We start from the raw sequence: 11,630 nt of genomic DNA, 5'->3' as shown, positions 1-11,630 counted from the left end.
TACACACTCTTAGTGGTGAGAATCGGGAAATAATTGATGGAGAAGGGTTAGTGATGACGACGATGACGAATCCTTCTCTCCAGAGCCACAAACGGACTCCAGATTAGGGCTCCCAATGAGGACAAGAGACGGTGACAGCTCCGTATCATAAAACGCGATGAAACGTTCTTTCTTATTTTCTTGGGAAGATGGATGTCGGCGGCTCCAGTATTTTTTTATTTATTCCATAAAAAATCTCCGTGAAGTTTCGTCCAATTCCGAGAATTTTTATTTCTGCACAAAAAATAACACCAAGGTAGTTCCGCTTAAAACAATGTTAGTCTTGGTTAGTTTCATTCAAATCATGTAAATTAGAGGCCAAAACAAAAAGTAAATACGTTGGAGACTATCATACGCGCGAATCTGGCTCGTTGGAGCCATGGATGTGGCATGCAGAGGAGGATCTTGTGGCTAGACCTGAAGTCAGGAATATATGGATCGGCAACCGCATGCGCCCGTCAGCACCAAGCCATCCACGGATCGCCCGCGGGGATGTATCCTGTGCACCCGCACTAATGGTGCTACCGGTGCACCGGATGCTATAGAACATTTTAAAAAAAATCTAAAAAAATTAGCACATTAACACACATCAATGTATGATGTCACAAAATTTTGTATGAAAGTTTAAAACATTTTTAAGATACAAAAATGACATCAGTGTGATAATGGGCCAAATCTAATGCCCAAATTATGTTATGTACTATTCAGTGTTGAATTTTTCATTTTTGTTTTTTGAGTTATGTTTCAAATTTTGACTTGAAATTTTGTGACAACCTACATTGATGTTGTGTGAATGTGCTATTTTTTTCAGAATCCTTCGAACATTTTAAAGCGGTATATGAGTTTGGTGCATCGGTAGCACCACAAGCTCCGGTGCACCAGATATTTTCCCGATCGCCAGCTGCTCCTTGCGGCTAGTGAAGGCAGGTGGCGAGTGCGGCATCTGGCTGGAATCGCATGCGTCGGGCTCTCTACTAGGAGGTGGACCATGGCTGCAAGGTGTTGCACTTCTACGTTGGCGGTGACAGGCCGATAGCGCTATGGTCCATGGCTTGATGGTGGTGATTCAGATACGGTCGAACGAGCGGGGTGATTACAGATTGTGCTGCAGTTACCTTCTACATCTCCACGACGACGATGGTCACCAAAGATCTTTCATAGTGTTCATCTCTAAAGATCCAATGGTTAATCTTCGTGAAGCACCTCGGACGCCAAGGCATGACGTCCGGAGCAAAGTGTCTAGCAGCCTCGTGAACTACGGACGAGGCCGATGTGTCCAGGGTTGAGATCGATGGTTCTTTTTTTTAATGTTGGCTGGAGAGCTACCAACTTTGTTGATCAAAAAGAGGTATTACAAGAACACCCTCAAAGAAGGAATGCACCGCATAAAGGTGAATGGTAAAAAAGAAGAAGAAAAATAGTGTTGCATAATTTATTAAGGAAAACCAGGCAAAAACCAAGCAGCGCCTAGCTAGACTAGGACTAAAACAACACGACACATACAAGGCGCCGGAAAGCCAAAAATACCACAACACACCCGGGTAGGCACTCGAGCGCCTACATTGTTACCAGAGTGCACACCAACAATCGTCCTATTGTACTAGGCTACCACGAGCATATCTGCAAACATCGAGGACACCTGAGAGGAACGATATGCCCGAAAGAGCGAGACATATGCCGCTCCGATCCTAGGAGGCAAGCACACATAGGTTGCCCAACACTACTTTTGTATGTGAAGGTTGCTCCTGCTGCTTTCACCGTCGACCGAATGACCAGTCCCAAAAGGATGCACCACCAAAAGCTCCAAGCTCACCAAAAATGCTGCCCGCTCTAGATCCACCACACCACCACAGACCAAGTGCTCCCCACACCGAACTTGACTTCAAGGAAATGCTTCCAACAAAGTAATGACGCCACTGACGCCACCCTTACACACAGTTTTCGCCGGGGGACAAGAAGATGGAGTAGGGAGAGGTGTCGGATCCCCTCGATGGCGCCTCCAACAAGGAAAATCCCACCCGAAGGCATCATTCGCCATCAGCCCAAACCGAGTTAAGCATGACTTTCGTCAGGGAACCGAGCACCTATGACGCGTCGTGAAGCGGCCCCTCTCAGCGCGCGAACCGCGGATCCAAAGCCCTGCCGAGCGCCAGTGGATCTCCTCGGCGCGTCGTGAAGCGGCCCCTCTCGGCGCGCCGCACCAGCAGGGGATAGAGCCCCGCCGCCGCCTTCCTCGGGGCCGGGCCGGCTTCGCCGGCACGCGCCCTCTGACGGTGGCGAGACGGGTGAGGGAGAAGGAGAACCGTGGCGGCGCTAGGGTTTCCGCCCCACGTGTGGCCCAGAGCGAGGCGACGCGGGGGGCCGTTTTTCCTGCGAGATGGATGGTTCTCGGCGTGCATCGCGCATCCAGCGTCCGGAAGAGACCAGAGAGCGAGTGGCATCATTAGCTTATTCTGATTTGTGCCCGAAAGTGGAGCAAGTAGCCGGCCAGTGACGTGCACCACTGATCGAACACCATCTGGCCGGCATCGATCCATCTCTTCTGCAGCCGGGACGGCCATCACCAGTCCTGGGCGGCCAGGATCGGCCCACGTGCACGGTAGAGCCCAGCCAGCCAGCCAATCAGGCGGGGCCTCCCCCCATTGGCCGGCCCGCGCGCATCCGGGCCCGCACGCTCGGCCTGCCACACTCTTCAACAACCAACCAGACCACCCACTCCTCTCGCCCCCATCACGCCTCCGCTCCATCCATTCCATCCTCTCCGCCTCCGCCTCCGGTCAGCTCGCCAGATCCTACCTCCACGCGCCGGCCATGGCGTCCGGGAAGCACTTCAAGTACGTCGTCCTCGGCGGCGGGGTCTCCGGGGTAAGCGCGCACCTCCGTCCGCTCCGTTTCGGGGGGTTCGATCGATCGACTGCCTTTCTTCCCGGATCTCACATCGCGGCTTTTGCTGGCGCAGGGGTACGCGGCGCGGGAGTTCGCCAAGCAGGGCGTGCAGCCGGGGGAGCTCGCCATCATCTCCAAGGAGGCCGTACGTAATTCTCCCTTCCCCCCTCTCCCCTCTCTGCTCTGCCTCTACGCATTTCTGGATGGATGGATGTTTTGGACTCCGGTGTTCCCCTAAAGGAATCCAATTCTAGACGTTTCTATCACCCCGGCAGCCGTACGTTCACTGAATTACAGTTGTGCCATGGATAAATAAGCGTTTAATCTTCCTAGTATGCTCGTACTGAATCTCTAGTTTATCTTCAAATTACCACCACCTTGGTCTCATATCAATTGTCTCTAAAACGGATGTATCTAGACGCATTTCGGTGCTAGATACATCCGTTTGAGCGACAATTAATATGTGAGGGAGGGAGTACTAGTCACTGAAATCATGTTGGTTACTGTTAGCCGTATGTGAGCGAAAACTAGATTTCTAGCAGGACTGACCAACCTTCTCCCTGGGTCCCTGTAGTAGCACCCATGATTAGCCTATTCCTCATCTTGCTGCTGCTAATGTTTATCAGTTTATCAGTTTGGTCACCGCAAACAAGTCGTGGTTTTACTTATCTATCTAGTGAGAGTATATATGGTATAACATATTTCTTACCATGATTTTTGCTTCAGGTGGCTCCTTACGAGCGCCCTGCCCTCAGCAAGGCATACCTGTTCCCCCAGAGTAAGTTTTACAGTCCATGCCTTTTTACCTTGATGCCTGATTCACCCTATTTTTTAAACCGCATTTGATTAGCACACACGTCGTTAGGACCGACCCACTTTGCGTTTTTGTCTATGAACAGATCCTGCAAGATTGCCAGGATTCCATGTGTGCGTGGGAAGTGGAGGCGAGAGGCTCCTGCCTGAATGGTACTCAGAGAAAGGTATGTATTTCTGACCAAGTCCCCTGTATTTTTTTTGGCAGTTCATGGTTGTATGCGTTCTAACCTGCATCCTACACAATTTATCCAAACTGAGTTGTGATTACTTCCTTGCACAATTCTTTAGCTGTAAGGGTGTATGGCCCAGGCACCAGCCAAATGGCGGTATTAGCTTGTCATACTATCGCCTTTGGATATATCTTATTCACTGCACTGGCCCTGTGTGTGGATAATCCTACTGCTTAAGTAACTACTCATTCTTCTAGTTTTTCAAGGCAATTAATCAGGAAACGTTATTTCCTGTTCAATCTTGTGGTAAATAATTTTGTAACATATGAAACAGAGATCCTCAAATGAAACTATTCTGGCCTATTCAAAATTTGTTAGTATTCAGCAGACGATTTTCCCAGGGTCTATTTTCCTTTTGAGAACTAGGTTGACAAAGCAATATATGTCTGCAAGAGTATCCATTCCATGTGTTTGTTCTTAATGTAATGATTTTGCATCTGAGCATATTCATGATTCATGTATTGGCAGGCATCGAGCTTATCCTGAGCACTGAAATTGTCAAAGCTGATCTTGCTTCCAAGACTCTGACTAGTGAAGCTGGAGCAACCTTTACATATGAGATCTTGCTAATTGCTACTGGCTCCTCAGTATGTGTCATTGACTTCTTATTTTGATTTTGAACTGTCAGCAATTTGTTTTGTACATGAAGGGTATGCGATGGAACAAAATGTTGCCCTCGGACCTTATAAAAGAATTATCAATTACTAGCTGCTGTTGCTGTTACTTATGATGTAAAACTTATGTTTTGACTTGATTTTCAGGTCATTAAGCTCTCTGATTTTGGCACTCAAGGAGCTGATTCTAACAACATTCTGTACCTAAGGGAAGTTGACGATGCGGACCAGCTGTACGCAGCTATCCAAGCAAAGAAGGGTGGGAAGGCAGTGGTTGTTGGAGGAGGTTACATTGGCCTTGAACTAAGTGCAGTATTGAAGATGAACGATCTTGATGTGACTATGGTGTTCCCTGAACCTTGGTGCAGTAAGTGTCCATGACTCACATACTATCACTAATCTTTATTCAGCTTTGCCTCATTGCCTCATGCCACTAGCATGCAGTTACGATGTGAAGCAAACTATAATTAGAAGGTTATTCTGTTTTTGACAACTGTATAACGCAATAATTTCGTTTCTTGTAGTGCCTCGTCTCTTCACTGCCGAGATTGCAGCTTTCTACGAGAGTTACTATACCAACAAAGGAGTCAAGATCGTGAAGGGTACAGTTGCTATTGGTTTTGATGCTGACGCCAATGGTGATGTATGTACAGCTTCCAAATCTGAATTCAGCTCTACTGTTCTCATCGCAGGTGCATATGCTTATCACTTTGTTTCCTGCTTGCCAGGTGACTGCAGTTAAGCTAAAGGACGGCAGTGTGCTCGACGCTGATATTGTTGTCGTCGGTGTTGGGGGCAGACCGTTGACTAATCTCTTCAAAGGCCAAGTTGCCGAGGAGAAAGGTGGAATCAAGGTTAGTTTGCTTCAAACTTGCCCTTTATGGGTGCAGAAGTTTGTGTCGTTGTTCCAGTTAAAGAAATTGTATATGATTCTTCAACTGTATGCCCCCTTATCAAGAACGGCAGCTGGTCTGCCATAGCGTGTGCTATTTTCTCCTCTAAGCAGCTGCGTTTGTCAGCCCGGGCCATCTTGAGTTCCATTTTCGCTTGTTCTCGTTTATGCCCAAATTTCTGATGCGCCTGAACAAATTTCGTGCAGACCGATGCTTTTTTCGAAACAAGTGTCCCTGGAGTGTATGCCGTTGGCGACGTGGCGACCTTCCCGATGAAGATCTACAACGACGAGAGGAGAGTGGAGCATGTCGACCATTCCAGGAAGTCCGCGGAGCAGGCCGTGAAGGTGAGGACATATTTTCATCTTCCATTTTTCGCCATATGGCCTCTGAACTGCAACAACCAACACCACATCTCTATTTCCACCAGGCGATCAAGGGGAAAGAGGCGGGCTCTGCCGTGGAGGAGTACGACTACCTGCCCTACTTCTACTCGCGGTCGTTCGACCTGTCGTGGCAGTTCTACGGGGACAACGTCGGCGACGCCATCCTGTTCGGCGACGCCGACCCCAGCTCCGCCAAGCCCAAGTTCGGGTCGTACTGGGTCAAGGACGGCAAGTGCGTGGGCGCGTTCCTGGAGGGCGGGTTGCCGGACGAGAACGCCGCCATCGCCAAGCTCGCGAGGGCCCAGCCGCCCGCCGCCAGCCCCGACGAGCTCAAGGCCGCCGGCCTCCAGTTCGCCAGCAAGATCTGATGTGGCCGTGCCGCTGAAGTGTCACGTTGGGCATTAGATTTGCAAATACATACATACATACATAAACACATAGCTCACTGCACAGTACAATTTGGTCGATGCTATTGTGATGTCTGTATGCCACATACTCTCTCAGTTTCTCCGCGCCTTTGAGGTTTCAATAAAGCCCGCACCCCTACGGTCAGTTCAATACACATTTGTTGGCATAAGCTTTTGTGAGGATGCTTTTGTGTGGCCGCTCTGGTGCCGGCGCCGTGATGGCCACCACCGCCGTGATCGCCGGTCTTCCTCGACTTGCGCCTGCGAGGGGGAGGAGACGGAGGTGCACCGTGGCGGCGGCGATGGGCGCGTCGGGGCTGGAGGAGGGGAAGGGGAAGACGGCGACGGTGAGGAGCAAGGCGTCCGGGGACGCGCTGGAGGTGTGCCGGGTGGTGAACGGGATGTGGCAGGTGAGCGGCGCGTCGTGGGGCCGCGCGGCGCCGGCGGCCGCCGTGGACGCCATGCTCGCCTACGCCGACGGCGGGCTCGCCACCTTCGACATGGCCGACATCTGTGAGTAGGATCGCCTCGCCTCCGCACGCTCTGGATCAGGCTTCCGCGTCCCGCGTGCGCACACGCTCGTGGCTCACGGCCGCTCGTTCCGTCTATTTTCCGTGCGATTTTGAGTTGCGGTGCCCAACTGTTTTAATGCCTCTGAATATCCATCTATTTTCGGTTTGCGAAGAAAGAAAAACCCAATGCTTTGCAAATTAAATCCGAAATGGCCGTCCCTTCGTTGGCCTCTTCATTTTGGCTTAGCAACAGAGTTTGCTTCAACTATGTCGCCATCTGCTTAACTTACATTATAATCTTCAAGGAGAAAAAACTAATCCCTTCATTCACTGACTACTACATACAGATGTATGTAGACATATTTTAGAGCGTAAGATTCACTCGTTTTGCTTTGTATGCAGTCTATATTCAAATCTCTAAAAGGTCTTATATTCAGGAACGGAGAGAGTACAAAGTTAATACGAAATTATACTAAACCAACGGCACTTGTTTTGAGATGAGTAACTACGGTTTCGCCGGGCGTACCCTACGGTGAGATCTAATGCCGGGTGCTTCTTTCAATGGCCCTTACGAGTACGTGCAAAAAAAATCCTATTCTTTCAATGGTACTTAGAGGTACGTGCAAAAAAACTTTCCAATTATCATCGGTAAGATTAAACTCGACTCCGGTAGAGGAGCAACGGCAATGACATGTCAGACGACTTATTATGTAGACATTGGCGATCGTTTTAGTGGTTTAGAAACCCAAATATAACCATGTTTATATTGCTTTGCACTGCAAGTAACCTCCTTTCGGAATTACTTGTCGCAGAAATAGATGTATCCGGACGTATTTATGCCAATGTATGCGACAAGTAATTCGGTACGGATATGGCAGACTTGCAACCCTTTTCAAAAGGCGGTCCTCGTCACGTTGTAGCTTTGTCTTGGAAACTCTGGGGCATGGTTTTGTCGATGGCAAAAGACACGGATTTATTCTAGGTTTTCTCGACTAGGTTTTGTCCTGCGTGTCATGTTAGTCACTAAGTACAGTAATTTTTTTAGACCAAGTCACTAAGAGTAATTTACACAAGTTAATTTCTCTCTTTGTACTGAAGTCTGAAGCCACGAGCGCCTTATCTCTCTCTCGCGCGCGCCAACGCTGGCTCGTGCCCGTGCCCGTGCCAGCCATGTCGTCGTCAGCAGCCCGCGCGCTCTCGCCGGCGCCCCCTTCCCCGCGCCGCGTGCGGCCCGCGAGGTGCGCGGGGTTCGTGGGCCCGGCGGTGGAGTCGGCGTCCCCGGGCGCGAGGGCGGCGACGCTCGCCAGCAGCCGCGGCGGGACCGACTCGTCGCTGGCCATCTGCCGGGTGCTCAACGGCATGTGGCAGACCAGCGGCGGGTGGGGCCGCATCGACCGCGCCGACGCCGTCGACGCCATGCTCGCCTACGCCGACGCCGGCCTCTCCACCTTCGACATGGCCGACCACTGTCCGTAGCCCCCCACCCACCCACCCATCTCTCCGTGTGCAGTCTCTCTTAGGAATTTGCGCGAACACCTAGGGTGCATGTACATCGGGCCTCGTTTCCTACGGATAAATTGCTACTGTATGTCTAACGCTAGTGGGCTTGCTTGATGCCGTCTGATTGCTTCTTGAAAAATTGATGCATTGTAAGTTGAAGCTGCGATTTTCCTTCAAAATAAATAAACAGCATCAGTTAGGCTGGAGCAGATAGAGCACAGGATAGAACCGAAGAACAGAATTACAGTTTCAGTGTCAGGCAGAGTTGTAGCAGTAGTGGTTAGATAGAAGCAGAGGGGATACAGGTTCAGAGTTTATAAACCCAACACCCACGCGACGCTGGCACCGGAACACATCGAGGAAACCAGCTGTGCTTACTCGAACGCCATTGCCTGCTAACCTGTCCACTGACTCGGGCACACTTACCCTTGCTGGACGTCGAGAAAACCTCCTCTGCTTGTGTGTCTGTTTTCCTGACAGAGTGACAGTGATGCCGTAGCCTGATCAGCATTCTGGCCCATGACAGGTTTGATTGGAGCAGGAGGCTGTGTATGTAGTGTGCTCTGTTTCTGTGTTATTACGAGCTGCAGATAATGGCCGTGAAAGCGTTAAATGTTGATACATGAGATGATAGTCTCCATTTTTTTTCCTTCACTGGAGCATATTACCGACTTGGTATGAAAACATGATTGCTGTCTTGGCAGATGGACCGGCGGAGGATTTATACGGCATGTTCATCAACAAAGTTCGGCGCGAGCGCCCGCCGGAGATGCTAGAAGAAGTCAGGGGGTGAGCGAATAATTTGTCACAGTCTTGGTGCCACCAAGACGCAGCCTTGGCAGACTTTCCTGCTGCTGCCTTCTGACTGTCGCTAAAATGTATGTGCAGGCTTACAAAGTGGGTGCCGCCACCTGTTAAGATGACAAGAAGCTTTGTTGAGGAGAACATCAACAGGTCCCGGAAGAGGATGGATGTCGCTGCCTTGGACATGCTGCAGTTCCATTGGTATGCTTGTGTGGCTTGCTGATTTGGTATCATAATGTGTTTGTACCATTTCATCTTCATTGTCAATGCAAATTGCAAAGTGAAGCCTTCGATGAAATTTGGAAATGGATCTCTGTTGATAATCAGCAGTGAACATCCTGTCAAGTTTATAACTCAGTTTCAGTATTTTGGCACATTCAGTAAACTCCCAAACATGAGAAGTGTTATTTTCTTTAAAGCTTTTGACCCCGTTGAGTACTTTTTTTCGGGAGGATGCTCGGAACAATTGCATCATATAACTATTGCCACAGGTGCTAATTTTTCTGACCCTTTATCACAAAACAGGTGGGACTACGCAAATCCCGGATATCTAGATGCACTAAAGCACATCACCGACCTCAAGGAGGAAGGTAATATTTTGAACCTTGACTGGATAATAATAGTTCACTTGTGTACTCATCTCTTACACTCTTGTGGTTTTTTACTGTGAATGAACTCTTACATCATGCCCTTTTCTGTTATGGAAATTCTGAAGGCAAGATAAAGACTGTAGCTCTGACGAACTTCGATACAGAGAGGCTGCAAATAATCCTAGAAAATGGAATACCAATTGTCAGCAACCAGGTATTTATATGACTGCTTACTTACCTCATGCATGATGTATATTCCATTACTACTGTCGATGATCATATGGTCCTCAGATAAAATAAGGAGAGATGTTGTAATTGCCAGGTTCAACATTCTATTGTGGATATGCGCCCGCAGAAAAAGATGGCAGAGCTTTGTGAGCTTACCGGAGTCAAGCTTATCACGTTTGCTCCCTCCCCTCCATCCCTTTTTGTTCTTCTCCTTGAGTACAGGATTGCTTGAAGTTTAGGAGATTATTCTTGGATGCAGGTATGGCACGGTGATGGGTGGCCTATTGTCCGAGAAGTTCCTCGACACCAACATCAACATACCTTTCGCTGGACCTCCTCTGAATACCCCATCCCTGCAGAAGTATAAGAGGGTGAGAATTTCTTAATCCTTTCAGTTCAACGTGTTGCCCACCTTCCGGTCTTCTCTTGCTGTTCTCATTGTTGAACGTACGACAGATGATCGACGCTTGGGGTGGCTGGAGCCTGTTCCAGGCTCTGCTCCAGACCTTGAAGAAGGTGTCACTGAAACACGGCATCCCGATCTCAACTGTCGCTGTACGATACATACTGAACCAGGTAATCCTCCATCTTCCTCCACATCTTCATCGTACATTTCTCCCTCTAGAAAAGGAATATCTTCATTGTATTGGCCTCGAGATCTATCATCTCATCTCTGTTTGCTCATGATATTCGCCATAACTCATGACTGCTGACACTGTGATTGTTCTTGGGGACAGACATCGGTGGCTGGTTCGATGGTGGGCGTGAGGCTGGGTCTGTCGGAGCACATCAGGGACACCAACACCATCCTGTCGCTGCTGCTGGACGAGGAGGACATGGGCAGCATCACCGAGGCGTCGCAGCGGGGCAGGAACCTGATGGAGGTCATCGGAGACTGCGGCGACGAGTACAGAGCCTAGTGACTTTCACATGGCCGGGGATCGAGTCTCGATCCTCGATCCCCCCAGCATGTGCTCCCACAACGATACATAACATACCACCTTAACAAATGAGAGTGACAATCATGGAGAGGAAAAACTTTCAGTGGCATGGAGACAGATAGACAGAGAGACAAGGAGGATCATGTGCTCCACCGAAAACAGCGGCGAATGTGGTGGTGGATAGATCTCCCTGGCCAACAGGGAGCATATCCCGGCCTTGGAGACCGATCTGATCATGGCATAATATTGTATTTCAATTCTAGTAGTATAAAATTGTTGGAATCATGGTGTTGGTGGTGATGCTTGCCGTGCAAATTGTTATTAGTTGCTCCTCTGTTTGGGAATATACGAGGATCTGGGCAATGAGATATGGTCGACAATACTGCGAAATTTGACCATTGTTCTTCGTTAAAAATGTGTATGTAAAGAAATATTAAAGCAAACAATGGTGTTTTCATGGTACCTGTCATGAATGAAAAAAAGAAGAAGCTATTTTTATTGATATGTTTGCGAGTGGTCAATATGTTTTGTTTATATCAATGATAAATTTTATTTGAGGAGGTTTTCATACTAAGATGTTCTATGTTCTTTTGATATGTTCTTTTGAATATTGTTGATGTTCTATGTTCATGCATTTACTGATTTTTATAGCTAAATGACCCTGAAATTGAAAAGCAGTACAAATGAACTTTGAAAAGGTTGAAAGTTGGCATGGTATCATCATTTCACCCACATAGCATGTGCTAAAAAGTTGAGAGGGTTACGGCAAAAACTAGATGCACTT

General features: G+C 48.7%; 2 protein-coding genes across 3 annotated transcripts; both read left to right on the top strand.

Annotated features, from left to right (window-relative positions):
• Positions 1-2,699: 2,699 nt before the first annotated feature.
• Positions 2,700-6,426, top strand: LOC125550176 (monodehydroascorbate reductase 3, cytosolic). Its single transcript, XM_048713108.2, has 10 exons — positions 2,700-2,904; positions 2,999-3,070; positions 3,652-3,703; positions 3,825-3,905; positions 4,440-4,558; positions 4,733-4,952; positions 5,110-5,228; positions 5,314-5,439; positions 5,685-5,825; positions 5,909-6,426. The coding sequence occupies exons 1-10, from the start codon at positions 2,851-2,853 to the stop codon at positions 6,230-6,232; spliced, it is 1,308 nt and encodes a 435-aa protein (XP_048569065.1). The 5' UTR covers positions 2,700-2,850; the 3' UTR covers positions 6,233-6,426.
• Positions 6,427-6,453: 27 nt separating this feature from the next.
• On the top strand, positions 6,454-11,350 carry LOC125550177 (putative oxidoreductase At1g06690, chloroplastic). 2 transcript variants are annotated; one of them, XM_048713109.1, is made up of 9 exons: positions 6,454-6,784; positions 8,988-9,072; positions 9,172-9,288; positions 9,613-9,677; positions 9,803-9,891; positions 10,000-10,079; positions 10,165-10,276; positions 10,362-10,481; positions 10,643-11,350. In XM_048713109.1, exons 1-9 carry the CDS (start codon positions 6,454-6,456, stop codon positions 10,823-10,825), a joined length of 1,182 nt encoding a protein of 393 aa, XP_048569066.1. In that variant the 3' UTR covers positions 10,826-11,350. The 2 variants fall into 2 exon arrangements, with proteins under 2 accessions (XP_048569066.1, XP_048569067.1); XM_048713110.2 differs by lacking the exon at positions 6,454-6,784 and adding an exon at positions 7,903-8,251.
• Positions 11,351-11,630: the final 280 nt, after the last annotated feature.

Source organism: Triticum urartu, chromosome 4A (genome assembly GCF_056163025.1).
Source record: "Triticum urartu cultivar PI428250 chromosome 4A, HENAU_Tu73, whole genome shotgun sequence".
Taxonomy (NCBI): domain Eukaryota; kingdom Viridiplantae; phylum Streptophyta; class Magnoliopsida; order Poales; family Poaceae; genus Triticum; species Triticum urartu.
The sequence above is the reverse complement of the archived record's forward strand: the minus strand, read 5'-3'. Positions and strand labels throughout refer to the sequence as shown.